Genomic DNA, 18,481 nt, shown 5'->3' with positions numbered 1-18,481 from the left:
TAAAGCTAACTGACATGGGCCTTATTCTTGGAGAAATCAGCAGCTGTTTATTTTTCAGTTCAAAAACTTTTAAACCTTATAATAACCAAAAAAAGTATACTGCACTATTGTTTTTCTGTAACCAATTTAGTAGATCTTTGTGATTTTAGTGTGTTTGTACTCACTTACTGCATACATAAGCAAAGGCTATTATAAAAGCAACCCAGATAGATGTTGATTTATTTGTAATATTGCTATGGTCTTCAACAAAATGGTGGCCATCTGTACATATACACCAACTCCCTGCTACATAAATGTGAATGAAATGAGTAAAAGATGGCTTCAGCTCCTGTTCTCCAACTGTAGAGAATTCCTCAGGCACATTTTACCCTTTTCGGGGCGAAATTGTAAAGGCCATGGTCTTCTTTGCTTTTTAGCTATACTGCAGTTATTCCATTTCTAGAAAAAAAAGTAGAATAACAATAAGTCATAAGGTTGTATTCAAAAGGGGATTGATGTTGGTAAAGCTTGGCTATTACTGATGATCTGCATACTGGGTTCTTTAAGCGGTTAATTTACTATAGGAGTAAAGACTGTTTGGTTACTATAGTGAATGTTTGCCTACATAGTAAGGTGAAGCTATGTTCACCTTTGTTCTATGTGAAGGAATTCCCTGCATGGCCTTACCTCTCTGTGATGACCCTCCTGTGGAATTACCCAGTCAGGAAAGATCACATTGGTGACTAGGAAGATTGTTTTCTTATTTTTTCCTTTTAATTGTGGATTAGAAGGTGCCATGTACTTGGTGTCTGGGTTACACTAACCCAGGGAAGCATGGCATTGTGGGCATGCTATTCCTGTGTAGTTGAGCCTAGAAAAAAAGAATAATTGGTCCTCTGTGTTGATTAAGTGTCAAAGAAGAAAGAAAGGGTTCCTGTGGAAACTTCGATCATCATATATGACCTATACTTTAAAGAGTTGCTGTTGTTCATTCTACAAAGTATAATACAGTAATACCTCGGTTTACAAATGCCTGGTTAACGTAATTTTCGGTTTACGAATGAAAATACATTGAAAATAATGCCTCGGCTTACACATTTTTTTAGCAATACGAAGTGTATCTCAGCGCTGATTTTTAAATGCAATTGCTGGATTTTTTGTTCCTTCACTATATCTCACAGAGCTGTCACTTTTCCCGGAGTTAACGGAAACTTTGTTTCTTTAAAAAAACTAAAAGGAAACATTGTTTCACTTAACTCAAGGAAATAAACTAAAAGAAAACTTTATTTTAGCTGGGGGGAAAGTGACAGCTGAATTTCTGAGCTATAGTGAAGAAATAAAAGCGGTAATTACATTTAAAAACCAACACCATAATAAATAAAAAAAACGGTGTGGGGTCCCCCCTCCCATCCATACCAAGCCCTTTGGGTCTGGTATGGATTTTGAGGGGAACTCCCGTGCCAAAATTTTAAAACAAATGTCGTGGGGGTTCCCCCAAAAATCCATACCAGACCGTTATCCGAGCATGCAGCCCGGCAGGTCAGGAAAGGAGGGGGGCAAGTGAACTTGAGTGCCCCCCTCCTGAACCATACCAGGCCACATACCCTCAACATGGAGGGGTGCCTTGGGGTGGGGGGGGCTAGTTTGACAGTTCTTAAATATGTAAGGGGCAGGGACACCCAGGGACATCACCTGAGTGACCCCTCATTGATGTCACATGGGGTGGGGTCACATGCATCATGTCCCCAGGTGGCCCCGCCCCTTACATATTTAAGAACTGTCAAACCACGGGAACAGGCAGAAGGCTGGAAGCCATCGTCGGGAGCGTTTACTTTTTTCTGACCTCCGGAATGGTTTAATTGGTTTTCAATGTATTCCTATGGGAAAAGGCGTTTCATTTTCTGAATTTTTCGCTAAACAAAAAGTCCTGCAGAACGAATTAAATTTGTAAACTGAGGTATTACTGTACTTAGCAAAGTAAGGTCAAAAGCTAACTACATATGTGTGGGCATGATTATTCCTTACTTACATGCTGGAGCTGCACTAGTAAAGAAGTAATAGGTTGAAGTCTCATGAAGTCCTGTCTATGGCAAAAGAAAGCATGGTAGAGATGGGCACACCAGGAGAGTGTGGCTAAAAATTATGAAGTCCATCAAAGGATCTGCAGTTTGAGGTGCTTGTGAAGAAGTGTCTGAAAAATAATTCCCACTCTGTCATGGCAGAGCTACCACTACAGAAGGTTTAGTCTATGCTGCTTGGTCATCCCCCCTGTAAACCACAGATGACATGTGCTAACCTCTTGAACCAACCATTACAGGTGATTAAAATGAATACTGATTGACTTTACACAATATGCTAAGTGAACATATACTGTATATTGGAAAGTGAAAGTTCACGCTTTAGTAAGCCACCCCAAAGAGTGTCCCTACAGAGCCAGATCATGGCAAGCAATGCGCTCGATTTAAGCATCACTTGATGGTCGTCATATATAGAAGTTCTTTAGATGGTATCAATTGCTTCTTACTGAACTTGTTGTTGTAGAGAGATTTTTGTGAGTGTTCGCCATTCACTCCTGGTTGACGTAAAGAGAAGCTTCAGCAAGTCCCAGCATACATTGAAGGAGAAAGAGTTATTTAACTGTCAGTCATTCTTGTTGAAGGGTACGCCTAGCAAAGGGCATCTTAGTGTTAAACATTGCTGTAAATTTAGCAGGAATTTTTTGTTGTCTCAGTAGTCATATACAGAGACCTATAAAGATATGGGGAATTCTAACATTGAGCATTGCATTGTGAAAGTAATTGTCAAATCTGAGGAACCCTCAAATGTTATAATGCCCAAGGCTTAATTTAGACTAGGATATGGCTCTTTTTGTTATCGATTCTCAAGAGAATGTACCATGATTAAAATTTATATTGGTTGGTTATTTTAATAATGATATATTACTAAAGTGCATTTTTCCTAGAGCCACAATTTAACCTTTTATGTTACTGTAAACTGTGAAGTTAAACATTTGTCTGAGGTGATTCCAGAATACCTCTAGCTATAGAGTGATCCTTTCCAAGACAGTTTAAAAAACGTCTTTCTTTTCTCACAGCTGGTACGCTCTTATTAAATGCACACATATTTTTGGCAGAGGCCCATACTTCTCAAACTATAAAATAGCTTAAAAAATTATATATATATAATATGTATGTATATATATATATATACATACAGGTATGAAACAATGCTGTAAGTTAAGAATGCTTTCAGAAATAGAAGTGTTCAGATTTTGTTTTTTTATCAACTAACAAAATAGAAAGTTAATGAACAGAAGAGAAATCTTAATCAGATCAATATTTGGTGTGACAAACCTTTGCCTTCAAAACAGCATGCATTCTTCAATTCTTCTAGGCACATTTGCACACAGTTTATAACAGAACTCGGCAGGTAGGTTGTTCAAAACATCTTGGAGAGCTAATCACAGATTGTCCGTGGATGTAGCCTGCATCAAATCCTTCTGTCTCTTGATATAATTTCAGACAGACTGATGATGATGAGATCAGGGCTTTGTGGGAGCCAAATCATCACTTCCAGGAACTCTTGTTCTTTACAGGGAAGATAGTTCTTAATAACACTGGCTGTATGTTTGGGATTGTTCCTTTTGCAGAATACATTTGCAGCAAATCCCACACCTCACTGATGGTAATGCATGATGGATAAGTATGTATCTGCCAATATCTCTTAGCATCAAGGACACCATTGATCCTGACCAAATCTTCAACTCCTTTTGCAGAATTGCAGCTATAAACTTGCAAGGAACCTCCAACATGCTTCAATGTTACCTGCAGGCACTCATTATTGTACTGCTGTCCAGCCCTTCAGTGAACAAACTGCCTTTGCTACAGCCAATTATTTCAAAATTTGACTCATCAATCCAGAGCACCTGCTGACAATTTTCTGCACCTCAGTTCCTATGTTTATCGTGTATAGAACATGGAAACAAAGCTAAGCGACTCAACTATGCACAAAAACATAGGAGATCTGCAATTAGTTCTCCAAGATGTTTGGAACAACCTACCTGCCAAGTTCCTTCAAAAAATGTGTGTAAGTGTACCTAGAAGAATTGAATAATGTATGCTGTTTGGAAAGCAAAAGGGTAGTCACACCAAATATTAATTTGATTAGGATTTTACTTCTGTTCATTTACTTTCCATTGTGTTAATTGATAAAACTAAACTATTAACACTTCTATTTCTGAAAGCATTCTTAATTTTTCATAAATAAGACTTTTGCACAGTACTATATATATATATATATATATATATATATATATATATATATATACACACATATATACACACACACTATCAATTCCAACATTTATTCTCTTTGCATAAAGTGGTAAATTCCAATATTTATTCTCTTAGTGGGTACATTTAAAATGAAGTCAGTAACAGACATCAGTGTTTGAGTTGTATATTTAGTGGTTTATTCCCTTTAGAGCTGCTGATTATAAAGTCTATTGGCACAGCTCAGCACTCCATGGTTTATTGTTGTATAAGTAAATGCATGTGATAGTGCCACTGGCTAGGGAGTCAAAATATTAGCAGTGCCAAATATGTCTATTGTTTAAAACATATCCTTTCTCCCCTGCCAGGTATATACCACATTTTCAAACTCCTGCCCAGAAATCTACATTTCAAGTCCAACATTATAGACTAAACTTGATGCCTTTAGCATTTGATATTATTTTTTTAGTGCTCAAGTTAATTATATGCCTATTATTCCTTTGCAGTGGAATGCTAAAATATATACACTGTATTGGTCAAGACAGACTAAAAATTCCAAGTTATCTTTTTCTTGTTTAACCATAACCAACTGCCTCCACCCCAATCCTTTCCAAAATATTTCTACAAAGTATGTTTCTTTAAAAAAAAGTACGAAGAATAACCTCAGTGTGTTTAATATTGATAGAATTTTTCCATTTGTTATTCTAGAGTTCTAGGCAAAATTAGATGAATTAATGTATTAAGTAATGATAATTTATTAGCTAACTTTAAAATTTGTGAAATAACACATGCTAAACATGCCATAGTATTTGGGTTGCGTAGCTCATAGGTTAATGCAAGTGCTGTGAGCCAATCTATTAAAAAAGCCATCATTCATGTTTACAATAAGTATATTTCACTAATTTTATATTTTATAGACTCAGAAGGTATACACATGCATGTGAGTGTTAGAACAGAAGAAATGCATTTCCTATAAATCCTAGAAACATCTTTACTTACTTGGTTAATTTCTCAATACCCATATCACTGACCCCAGAGGATCCTACACACCCACCTTTCAGTGTTGCCAACCGTCACTATTTTTACTGGCAGCCAGTAAAAAACAGGCACTTTTCTCCTGCTATTATATGCTAGTGACAGGAAAAGGTTGCCAGTTAAAAATATGGCTGTGACACTTAGCTTGGAGCTGCGCAAGACTAAGACCATCCAAGTGCTTGCTTGGTGGTGCTTGGCTGGGGGGCAGGTTTAGCAGAGGCAGTGCCTGAGCTTGTCGTGCTATGTCTTGGTGCAAGGGAGCCTCAAAGAGCAACTGGAGCCTCGTGTGCGGATCTGTGGGATGGGAGCATAGCAAGCCGAGAGCAGGACTGTCAGTGCTGTTTGGATTGGAGTAGACGTAAGGGACCACCTGGTGGGGAGAGAGACTGTCACTGTGATGGAGGGGACGTGTCATATCAGTGAGGTGTCATCATCATCATCTGTGCTGCTGCACACTGCTGTCATTGTCTCTGTAAGAGTCAACTTCATGTGTGTGTGCCTGCCCATTCTAATTTCTTGCCCTCCTGACCGTGAGCTACTTAATTACTATATTGAAAATAAAATAAGAAATGTTTTTGACTTAATATCTACCTTCAATCACATTGCTAATTGCATATAGTACTTGTTTGTAGCGAAAATACTGAATGTTGCACTTAAAACAGAAAATGTTCAACTTTTGGGAATGCCAGTAACAACTTGGCTGTGCCAGTAAAATTTGGGTGTCGTGTCAGTAAATTCTAATCTGGTAGGCTGGCTACATTGTTACCTGCACCCAACACAGGTCATGCACATGCACATTAGGATCACGTTTATGTGGAAGTTGATTGGCCTACCAACAACTGGCAGGAAGCAGAGCCCCTGGGGAAAATCCAGGCAAATGCAAAAATAATGTACAAACTTCATGTGGACAGTGGCTCTGCTTAGAATAAAACTCAGGACCTCTGATGCAGGTTCCTGTACAATTGCTGTACAATTTGAAATAGTAGTACTGTAATTCATGACTATGGTTTTTAATAGTTTAAAGCTGAATTCCTGGGAAAACAATTATTGTCTAAATGCAAGAGCCATGTGTATTCTTACTTGAATCTTGGTGTGCTTTGTGTATTTCTTACATATCTGTTTAGTAATCCAGCAGCAAACTTTACCTCTGTGCAGGAGCTCCCTCTATTAAAGACCAGTCAATGTTAATCTTTCTTCTTGTGCAGGGTGATTTGTCATGTATTCGTTTTGCAGGCACCCCAACCCCCCCACCCACCCCCACCCCCAAGATTTGCAAAGGTATTTGGTTTACACAAAGCAGATGCATCTCCTATTTGTCTATTGAGAAATCTAATCTAATTATCTATCTATCTATATAATATATTCATATCTTTTTTTCTTTTTGAATTCATAGATAATGACACTTGAGTGCCTCTGTACCTAAAGAGCCTATTTTTTTTCCATATCAATGTTCTGCTGCTTGCACAAAGCTCTATCTTTATATCTAAACTCAAGAATGTTCCCTTTGTTCCACATATCTTCTGTGCAAGGTGTAGGTTTGTAAAATCCTCCACAATATGAATAATCATGTTGTACATTCAATTCCAAAAGTAATATTTATTGCTGTGATAATTTCAGAAAATATTTCTGGCTGCTTTGAGGAGTATAACATAATAGACTAAAGCAATATGAATAGTTTGTGAAATCCAAACAATATAGAGGCTTATCATTGTTGTGTCTAAATTATACTAAAGTTGCCTTTCTGTAAGGCAGACTCAAGGACAGAATACCCATAATAATCACACAAAAGGCTTTTATAACATATAATTCTGAAACTAAGGGAAACAATAGTTTTTCCATTTCTTAAGGGCTTTGTTTTTTGTGGTATAATTACAGTTGATCTTTTTTCCCTTTGTTTGCCTAAAGTTATATTAAAGCCTTATGGCTAAGAAAGTCTGTTATGGGTCAGATTTTCAAAAAACTGACCCATATATTTAAATTCTAATTTTAATTTTTGAATGCTGAGGAAAGACTAATCTCCTAATTACTGCCTTAACCCTTACAATTGCAGTACACTATATTAGTTCATGTTATTAGCTAATTGCATTTGCAATCCTGTACACTTGTTCATTTTATTAATTTGAAAATAACAGCAAGGTACCCCCAAGATTTCGGTGTAATTCATAGGACCAGCACCGGTATTGATTAAGTTATGGGAAAGGCAAGGGTAATCTGTGCTTCTCAATAAAAAAGCTGAAGTTTGACCTGCTTATATTTTCTCTGGTTCCTCTTCATCAACATGCCATCACTGAATCTCTTTGCTTCTCTATGCAATAGAGGGTAATCATGTCTAGTAGGAAGGGTCAATAGAGAGCAGTACATACATTCCTGAAAATATTAAGCTGTGGTAATGCCCACATGGGATGCTAAGTCTCTTTGATTGAGAATTGAACTGAAATCTACTGAATGAGAATGGCAGTCTGGAGATGAAAGGGCTAGATGATGCTGGACATCCTCTAGCCAGGAAATGAGGTGGAGTTCAGTTTTAATAACAGGTAGAAATCTTGTGTAAGATCTAAAAAATTATGTCCCCTTCTTCAGGGTTGGATTTCCTTTATTGTTCATAGGCAGATGGGTTCCAATCAGCAGAGCATCTGATTGTGCCCTGCTCACAGTAATTCATTGGCAGCCATGCACATAGCTCCTCTAGGTGTGACTGCACTGTTCCTGGTTGGCCACACATCCACCCACTAATGTCACTACAGTCCCAGTGACTCATGGGAAACATAGTTCTCTTTGGCATCACATTGAATGTGATCTGTGCAGTTCCTCTTTGGATCTTTTTCCAGATATCTGGCTATACCAAAAATCATGGCTTCCACTGGTGAGGTCACAAGCGGCAAAAACTAAGATTTCAGGGAAAGTATGATTCTGGATGTACATAGGGACAAGGAGCTATTACAGAAAAGTAAGCTTGATCCTAAAATTCAACTTTAAAAATTGCTGTGAGCACAGATTATTCCTGTTGTAAACCTAAAATAAGTTGATGTAATTTGTTCCATGTGTTTGCCATTACAATGTTTTAGTAAAATTGATTATGCTTCTTTGTACTTGTAATAAAACTGAGTATGGCTTGTTTACAGTATTTTTTGTGCTGACTGTTCATTAGATGGATCGTTTAAAAAAGTATAAAAAAATTGATAAGAAATTTTCACATAATATATGCTAACATCTCTTTGAGACGCTAGCTGCTGTGTGAGAATAATAGAGGCATATATACATAGCTGTTATGATAATGCTTTGGCTTCATTGCTTTTTGACTAGATTACCTGTAACAAGTAAAGAGATAGGGAATTTTGACACTTTTCTAACACCCATGTACAACATGCTTGTTTTGAGTCTGCCACTTAAAAGTATTAAAATTAGACAGCTAGGCATCTAGCATTTTTAGGAGAACAGGTTCCAGTACTTCTTTCATGACAGGTTCTCTTATGAGCATCAGGTAGGTAGCCAGGAACAGTGAAGGTAAAATCTATTGCAAATCTCATTACATTTCTACTGAGGGAAGGTGGCAGTTGTATTTTTACATGTTTATCATAATATGCATATTTGAAATACATTAGACTATATTGGGAGGTAGTAAAAAAGCAGAAGAGAGAAAGGAACATATAAAATGGTAGTGTTGGTAACATACAATGGTACTAAAGTGACTGCTTTGATTGTTGCATTTTTTATTGCAATGAGGAACAGATTCAAGTAAAAAGTACTTGAATTATAGCCAAAGCAATCTTTTGATGAAGTGGTTGCAATGGCATGCAAGGTGAACATAAACATATAAAATATGTTTGCCTATAGTGATTCAGTTAGAGAAGCTTTGCATTCCTAAATATGCATGTGTTCCAAAAAATTTTGATCATTCAGATAATTTTTATATTGTAGAACATGTTTGTATCACAGATCTTTGAATTTATGGTCACTTTCAAACTGATTAAGATACAAGTAAATTTCTTGTTATGTCTTTAACTGTCAAGGTTCATCAACTCTGACCATTTGTCTGGAATGAGTCAAATTAATGACTGTTGATGATAATATTATGCTTTCTGCTATAAAATATTAATAGAAAATGGCTATCAGGTGTAAGAAATTGACAGTATTTTTTGAATCCTGCACTGCGACATAAAGAATTTATTGTAAATTTTCTGTAAAGTAAATAGCTATAAAAAATAGGTATTGTGGCCTGAGTGATACTAAATTTAATCCTTAAAGGAGCAGTAGGGCCAAAGCCTTTTTTGGGTCTACTTCTCCTGGGGATCACAGGAATGCACTTGTTCTGCACTCACATGACCCATATTCAGCCAACTGTCAGTTAACGTCACTGAGCCTATCCAGACTCTGCAGAGATCCTGGATTAAATGTAGGGACCCACCAAGATGTCTAAAGTGGCAGCTTGCTCAACCTCTCACTGAGCCACTAAGAGACTGAGCCGGCTGTTCCTGCCCCCTCCACAGACTGGCGCTGAAGGGGCAGAGCAGAGAGCTGGTGAGTGACAGTCATTGCTCTCTGCTCACAGAAGACTGAGAACTGAGTGATCAGCGGTCATTGATCGCTCAGTTCTCAGTGTAGAAGTGTTGGGGAATAGATGCAGCATAGGACTGATGCTGTATCCACCTAGATGAGTATAATTGTTTGTTTTATCATATCTCCAACTTCTCTTTTAAGTCACATATTACAGAAAATGTATTTTCCAAAATACATTAAAAATATGGCATAGTTCATCCATGCCTTTTTTATTAATTGTAATTTCTGAGGTAAAAGTGATTAGTAAAACTCGTCTAATTGAATCAATTGATTAATGTCACTATAAAGGTGTGATGGGCCCTCTTTACAGACTTGTAAAGATGGGGAGGCTGGGAGGGATTTCTTATAGATGCAGGAAACCAGGGCCACGGCCAAGTCACTAATGTTCAGACATTCATTCACTTTGGTGCTTGTTCTGGTGGATCCAGTTGTGGAATTCCCTCTTTTTTTTAGCAAGTGTTGATTTGTAATAAATGAATTGACTAGATGAGCACTGGCTGCTGCAGCCACTTGTTTACATGGCAGCCACCTTTGTTAGTTTATTGGATGGACAATATGGCACTGAGAGCCAGGACAGAGGAGTGTGGTCTTGCTATAGGTGCCATGGGGATAAATAAAGTAGCGGGTCGACTAGAGGGGGCATTGGGCATGGAGCCCTACTTTATTTATGGTGGCAAATCTGAGCACCTTGCAAGGTAGATTTGGGAACTTTTCAGGGCTGCAAGTGGGAACAAGATTATGGCTATGTAGAAGATTAGAAGTAGAATTATGCTGCACTGAAAGGGGAGGCAGAGATGGTTCATGGCACACACAGTGGGTGCTCTATAAAACAGGGTGCATCTTAACCTTCTGATCTGAAAAAAAGTGGGCTTAGCTGCAGGATGGAGCCCAAGCAGGCCAGGAATATGTTTTAGGGACTCTGGAGCTGAGTGCATATGGACATCAGGGGTGTCTGAGAGAGCATAACTAGGGGCAACCTCAGTTATCATTGAACAATAGGTAAAACTGCAGTAGGGTAGTGCTTTTGAATACTGAATTGTTTATAAAATCCCCCAGATTTTTCCCTTAAAGTCACGTGTCAGTCTTTATTTGGCTACCAGTTGGGGAAAAGGGGAGAAGTGGGCCATCCAGACCTTGGTGAAATATGAATCTCAGTTTCATCTTGATGTGCTTGTACCTAAATTGGTTAACTACATTAACAATGTTCAAAGTCTTTCATCTTGTGTCTACATGGGTATACTATTCAACTACCCTTCTGTCTATGTTCCCCATATAACACTTGTATATTGTTTATAATTGGGAAAATGTATAAAAATAAGAAAGGAATGGTTGTGTAGGTCACAGCTGACTGCATGCAAGAAAACAGCTGGATGTTCACTGAATTATAGCAAAACACATGCCTTTCTCTAGTTCAGATTGAATAAATCTGTCCCTTTACAGGAGTTTAATAAATCTGTCACTTTGCAGTACTCTCATTGCTGACAGAACAAAGAACTACAGTCCAGTACGTAGGTGTATTTTTTGTATTAACGAAAAGGACAGGTTTCTTGCTTAAACTTGTACAACTGACATTGCCTTAGGTGTTTTAAAGGGCTGCAGTTTGGTATAAAGCATTCTTAGGTGCACAAGTCTTAGAAGCATAGAAAGGATTTGAAGTATTTACACGCTATTCGGCAACAAATATAACGACAACAAAAATGAAGACGTTTTATAAAGAATATGTATCATTAATTATTTTGAGTGATTAGAACAAATACATGATTAACCAAGAAATACAAAAAATCTGAGCTTTTTATGTTACTGCTTAATAATGTAAGTAAAGAGAGTAGATTGTTAACATTGTACATATTTACATTTATTAGAAATTAATAGATCACTATGCAGTAAAATGATAAATTAATGCATTTTGTGGTTACTTACTTCCAACATAGAGTCAGTGAGGTCTGACATCCATATTCTGACCACAGAAAAAAGATTAAAAAAAGAGTAGTTAACTGTTTTATACAATGAAGTCCTTATTCTTAATTGAGCATTCTTATGTTCACTAATCCACAGAAACCAATCATAATTCAATTTGCTCTCGCTATCCCGGTGCAAGATAAATTTTTATTAGCGATGAGCTGAGTTAAATATTAGTATCGCTGGAACCTAGCCTGTTCGCGATTTGTCGAATTGGGCATATTTGAGCAATGTCCGCTGACCTGCCTCACTGCTACTACTGCTGTCACAAATGACAGCACCCTGTCATTGCTGGAATGTAAACACAGCAGCAGGATTCCTGGGTGATGTCATTGACCTAATATTCCCTTTGTTTACATTTCAGCAACATCAGGGAGCAATTTTTTTTTTTACAAGGGGGGTAGCTGTTGGGTAGCATCCATGTATCGACAGGTTGTCGGCAAAGTTCTCTTACTGTACTTTGGCACTGAAAGGATAGGCAGAGCAGGCACATTCCCGGAACAGTGGGCATACTAAAAAGAAGGTGCATCTCAACCTCCCAGGAGTGGGTTGGAGCAAGCGGGCTCAGCTGCAGGATGGAGCCTAAATGAGCCAAAAATGTGTATTGGGGTTCTCATAGTGATTAATGCAGCATCTACATTACTTCAGGGCACGTTGTTTATTAACAACGTATATTTATTTTTTTACATAAAGGACTTTTTTTTAGATTCTGGGTGTTTTCATCTATTATTTACAGTTTTTTTTAGCAATCCCCTTTGCAAAATACCTACTAATGTTGAGGCCATGTAGCTGGTATGGTTTGGGAAGAGGAAAGCCGCAAAATGGCGGACATCCTTTCCAAGTCAGCCAAATTCTTTTTTAATGTCACTACTGATTTTTGAAAACAACGAGAGGAATTTTCTAAGAATGGAGCAGCCAGAATCTGTGGCAGTTGTGAATGGTAACCAATCACCTTTTTAATTTCAGACAAGCTATAAAAGCTGAAGCTAAAAACTGCATAGCTGCTCCACATTCTGTCTGTTCCAGTTTAAGTAAATTCCTTCCAATGTGTCCACTTTCTTTCTAAATAAAAAAAAACTTGGTCCCAAAATATTTAAATGTGTGTTTAAACAGTCATTTTTAATGGCCTTTAAATAGTATTTCTAGAATTAACTTCTATACTGCAATCCTTGCCACTGCAAGGAATAGCTTTGAAAATGCTATTTGTGTGTTAAAGAGGTTGTAAAGTTTTGATTTTAACGAAGATACAAAAGATGTTATACTTACCTCCCCTGCCCCCCCCCCGGGAAACCATCCTTAGACACACTCAGTGCACCTCGGCCCTGCCCTAGCTCCCATCACACAGTCTTTTGACAGCAGCAGCAGTCAATGGCTTCCAATGCCCTCAGCCAAGTTAATGAGAGCAGAGAGAGGGGAGAGAAGAACTGCAGATGGGCACAGCAATGAATCAATACAGGACAATACAGGTAAGTATTTAGGGAGATGGGGGGAGAAACAGCAACTGAAGGGTTTTTTGCCTTAATGTATATAAAAAAACCTTTTTTGAATTTAGAATCACTTTAACTTATAATATATATTTATCCATAATAATGCAGCAAATGATGACAAAGTGATATTAAAGGCATTTTTTAAAAAATACTTACCTGCTCTGTGCAGTGGTTTTCAACACAGCAGCCCTGTGGATCTCCTGGCCCCTCCCTCCGCTGGACCTTCTGGTGCCTCCCTCTTGCCTAGTGCCCCCAGAGCAAGCAGCTTGCTGTGGGAGCAACACAAGCAGGATTGCTCCTGGGCAGCTGCTCTGTGTATCCATTGACACACAGAGCCGTGGCTTGGCCTGGCACCTCCTCTCCTTATTGGCTCACAGGCTGTGATTGACAGCAGCTCTTGTGCACATCACTGAATCGCGATGGGGCTCAGGTAAATATCGGGGGGGGGGGGTTGCTGCACACATAAGTTTTTTCCCGTCATGCATAGAATGCATAGAGGTAAAAACCCTTGAGCCTTTACAAACACGTTAAAGTTATTGAAATTAGACATAACAAACCTTGCTTGTAGCTCTAACATAATCACATACCATGGTTGTATTATTGTTTCTTTGTTCTTATCAAATATATCCTTTGTTCTTATCAAATATTTTTCATTGTAATAAAATTTTATATCTCTTCTAGAATGATATTGGAGGGCAGCGTAGCCTAATAAATAAATGGACTACATTTCTAAAAGCACGACTGGTGTGTTCGATCCCAGGACCAGACGGAGGGGACACATACTTTGATGAACTGCGTAAGTTGTTTGTAATCTCCCTCATCACTCATCTTTTGGAGATGTACATAAAATATGTTAGATTTTATCAGGTTGATCTCCAGCTGTGATTGCTGTATTTTGACAAGAAATTACAGCTCATTGCTTCAGGGAAGAGTCTCCTATCATCACCTGGTTGATATAGTGAAGTGCTATTCCAACATATGCTAAAACAGATAAACATTTGTTTACGTCTGGAAACACTCCTACTTTCCCACATTCAAAATATGTCATCCCTTGAGAATGATAATATCACAAAGACACTTTAACACTTGACTGGTTTTTACTGACTAAGGCATTCTGTGAATATAATATTACATTTTTTGATACTTTGGTACTTTTCATTGTTAATTACTTAATCTAATTATTCTTCACTGGTGTTATAAAAACAATCTTGGTCTGAAATAAATTGTAAATTTACTGGCATATTGAAAAAGCAAGTACTGTAGTAAATCTTTTATAATGCTTGAAATACTGCATTTTTGCAAATAAAAGTTTTTTTGCAAGTACACAAGTAGCATAATCTCTTAACAAATAAAGAGCAACAAGTGAAAGCTACTATTACTATTTAGGAAATATATTGCAAGAGCTAAATGTACATAATTTCACTCAGTAAGTGTTTGTTACTACAACATTTTATATCCTGATACTGTGTACTTTTGTTAAAAACATGCTGTTTTCCTTGCATTTTTTCCTTTGTGTGAAATACCTGATGATTTTGCCAGTCCACCTGCTTTACTATTTCAAACTGACATGAAGCATAGAAGCATGTCCATCACAGTATAGTCAGTTTTCTGGCTGTGCTGAGAGCACAGCTTGCCTGTCCTTCAGTGTCCAAGCCCGCTGACATAAAAAGATAAGTGTATTGCTGTTTCACTGCTTCTTGCTAACACTCCCCCCTACAGTGTCCATCCCTGGCTCTCTAAGCCCCTTCTGCATCCAAGTACAGAGATTATGTGGTCACTTTTATATATAATTAAGAAAGCTATCAGCAATACAAGTGTTAATAGTTTATAAATACTCCTGCGCTTGGGGATGGACTCAGCATAGGCTAAGGCCACATCTCGGATGTCCTGGATTGTGCACTCCTTGCTGCCCTCAATGGACCGGGAAAGTCCAAATGCACAGGATATAAAAAAAAATAAACAGAGGGCGCAACGGCCTAGTGCATTACCGTAAAAAACATTTATTAAAAGAAATAACAAATACAATTGTCAGGAAAGGGCTCACCGCTGGTGGTGCTGTGGCTCACCTGCTCTGTGGGCTGCAGTACCAGTCCCTACCAAAGAGTGCTGTTCAGCAGCCAGGATCTCACCTCCTGCAATCAAGCTATCACCTGAGGCTGATTGCAGGAGGTGTATTTAAACAGCAACCAGGCCTGCGATCAGTGCCTTGGTGTTTTCCTTGAGCCTCTGTTACCTGCTAACCTGTTACCTGCTAAACCTGCTACCTGCTCTGTGTCCCGTCTTCCCCTGCATCCCATGGTTGATCTCCCGTATGACCCCGGCTGGCCTGACTACTCTTGTTGCTGTTCGTGTTTGTATTGGGTGTAGGGTTTGTTATTGAGTTGTCGTTGTTGCACTGTGCGTTGTTACTGGTTACTGTGTGTCACAAATAAATGGTATTATTTTCATTACTCCTGAAGCCTGGTGTTCCCTATGTCAGTCCACACGTCTCTGGTCATAGCCAGGTTACTGACAACAATAATGTCAAAGGCACATCATAAAGAACAGCACTGTCCAATCCACACTACCTGACCGTCTGCAATGGGAACCCTGGAATTCCAAATGGCTAACGCGTTTCGAGGATTTGCCTGAGGAAGAGGCAAGTCCTCGAAACGCGTTAGTTGTTGAAAGTCCAGGATTCCCATTGCGGACGGTCAGGTAGTGTGGATTGGACAGTGCTGTTCTTTATGATTTGCCTTTGACAATATTGTCATTTGTGAGTACGATACCTATCTTTTTTTCTTTAATAAATGTTTTTTACGATAATGCACTAGGCCGGTGCGCCCTCATTTTGTTTTCTTTATATTCTGTGGATATAGGTTGCCTCAAATCCTTCTGTGTTTTCATGTAATCCCAGACAGACTTGATGATTTTAAGATCATGGCTCTGTGGAGGCCAAAACATCACCTCCAGGACTTCTTGTTCTTCTTTACACAAAAGATAGTTTCTAATGAGATTGGCTGCATATTTGGGGTTGTTTTCCAAATGCAGAATAAATTTGTGGCCAATTTCACGCTTCCCTGATGGTAGCTTGATGGATAAGTATGTCCCTGTATTTCTCAGACACCATTGATCTGACAAAATCTCCAACTTCATTTGCATAAATGCAGCCCTGTGCTTCCAGCCCATCGCAAACAAAGTGCCTCCTCCTATAGTCAAATATTGCAAATATTTACTCAAAAGTCTAGAGCACCTGCGACCATTTTTCTGCACCCCATTTCCTCTGTTTTCGTGCATAATTGAGTTGCTTTACCTTGTTTCTACATCTCCAATTTTGGAACAATGTATTTTTTTTGTATATAAGTCTACAGTAATACAGTTGGCAGAGGGTTTATATTTCAGGATTTAAGGCTCTGTTCACACTAGTGCAGGTGGTGCAGCCCGCCTCTGCTCGGGTGTGTCCTACACAAAAGGTGCATGCATCTTTTCAAAAACGCATCCGCAGGAAAAGTGCATGGTCTTTTTGCGATTCCTCTACCCGCAACCAGCTCGGGGCCTGCAGGCTCGTGTGAACCCAGGGTTATTATTACATTATTTACTAAACAAGTGCAAGGTACACAGTAAACACACTAAATATGTGTATGCTATATTCTATTAGCTAATAGTATAATTGCAGTAGCTTAATTGTTGTCTCCTCTACCCCAACCATGACACTACCTGCATGGAGTTTGATCTTCCTGTGCCTGTGCGAGTTTCCTCACACACTCCAAAGTCTTGTTCATAGATAAAACAACTTTCTAAATTTACTCTAGTACGTGTATAAACTAACGTGAGTTAGGGACCGTAGACTGTGTGCTCCATGAGGGCAGAGACTGATATATATATATATATATATATATTTATTTATTTATTTATTAAACACTGCATAAACTGTTGCTTCTATGAAAATAATATTACTTAATTCATATTTTATCTTTTACAGAGGATATATTTTTGCTGCCAACAAAAGATGAAAGGAACCCAGTTGTGTATGGAATTTTCACTACCACAAGGTATTGATTTCAGTTTTAGTTGTAAAGACAATAAAGCTAAATAGTAGTATCCAGAACCCCGTTGCTCACAATCTGATTGTTGTATGTATGAGTATTTTGCCACACTGTCCATGCAATATGTAACTTGCTGTTGGATTACGATTATACTGTGGGGGAAATAATTATTTGATCCCTGCAGATTTTGTACATTTGCCCACTTACAAAGAAATTAAGGGTCTATAGTGTCTATCATAGGTGTATTTTAAATGACAGAGACAGAATATTAACCAAAAATCCAGAAAAAACACAAAAGTTATAAAATGAGTTGCAGTTCAGTGAGTAAAATACATATTTGATCCCCTACCAACCAACAATAATTCTGGCTCCAACAGACTGGCTCTTTGCTCATGCAGTACACAGAATGAATCCTGTCAATTTAAGAAGGTTCTCCTAACAACAACTTGTTATGTGTATAAACCACACCTGTCCACAGAATCCCTAATATATATGTGAATTGTGCAAAGCTCTAGTAATTTATTGTTATTAAAACGGCCTTGCTTTGGTCATTTAGTTACATTGCTAACTGGTTTTAGTTATGTAGTTAACTGATTGTAAAAAGATACAAGTCCTTCAGATGCAATATGGTAGATATACTTTCATGACCCTAGGAAGACTGTCAGAACATTTCCCTGGACCAAAATATTTCCATTTTATCTTACCTCTGGGTTCCAGTGTTTGCAACTGTTCTCCTTTTTAAATTCTGCTGTTACCTATCTCATAGATAAAGTCTTCTTTTCTGTGTACACAACTGTTTTCCCATTTTTTTCAAACGGGCACTGAGAAAAATAAGTTAATTTAACTTTTTCACTGCCACTTTTTCTCACATTTATAGCCAAATTTTATCATATCACTTTCCTACTGTATTTTAATTATGTTACATGTTTTGTTCATTAAAGTAAGCCTTTAAAAAGGCAACATGGAATCTTCCATTGAGTACTGCTGAACTTTATGGCATGGGATGGAATAACAGTCATAATGTTCATGGGAGAATGGGAGAGAGAATTTGATGGAAAAATCAGATGAGACATACGTTTTAGTTGTAATCTTATTTTTCTGAATAGATAGGGTCTATTTGTTTCTCTTACCACATAGATCACTTGCCCTTTTTATATAATGGTAGCTT

At 38.0% G+C, this 18,481-nt stretch overlaps 1 protein-coding gene across 2 annotated transcripts in view; it reads left to right on the top strand.

Annotated features, from left to right (window-relative positions):
- SEMA3D (semaphorin 3D) overlaps window positions 1-18,481 on the top strand; it is a 260,951-nt gene that overhangs the window by 164,312 nt on the left and 78,158 nt on the right. For both annotated transcript variants that reach the window (XM_089685964.1, XM_089685971.1), the window contains exons 9-10: window positions 13,970-14,084; window positions 17,250-17,319. In XM_089685964.1, coding sequence (XP_089542090.1) covers window positions 13,970-14,084; window positions 17,250-17,319 — 185 coding nt within the window. The remainder of the gene's footprint in view (window positions 1-13,969; window positions 14,085-17,249; window positions 17,320-18,481) is intronic.

This window comes from Staurois parvus, unplaced genomic scaffold (genome assembly GCF_062004578.1).
Source record: "Staurois parvus isolate SC_StPar_1 unplaced genomic scaffold, SC_StPar_1.0 ptg000019l, whole genome shotgun sequence".
NCBI classification, from domain to species: Eukaryota; Metazoa; Chordata; class Amphibia; order Anura; family Ranidae; genus Staurois; species Staurois parvus.
The sequence above is the reverse complement of the archived record's forward strand: the minus strand, read 5'-3'. Positions and strand labels throughout refer to the sequence as shown.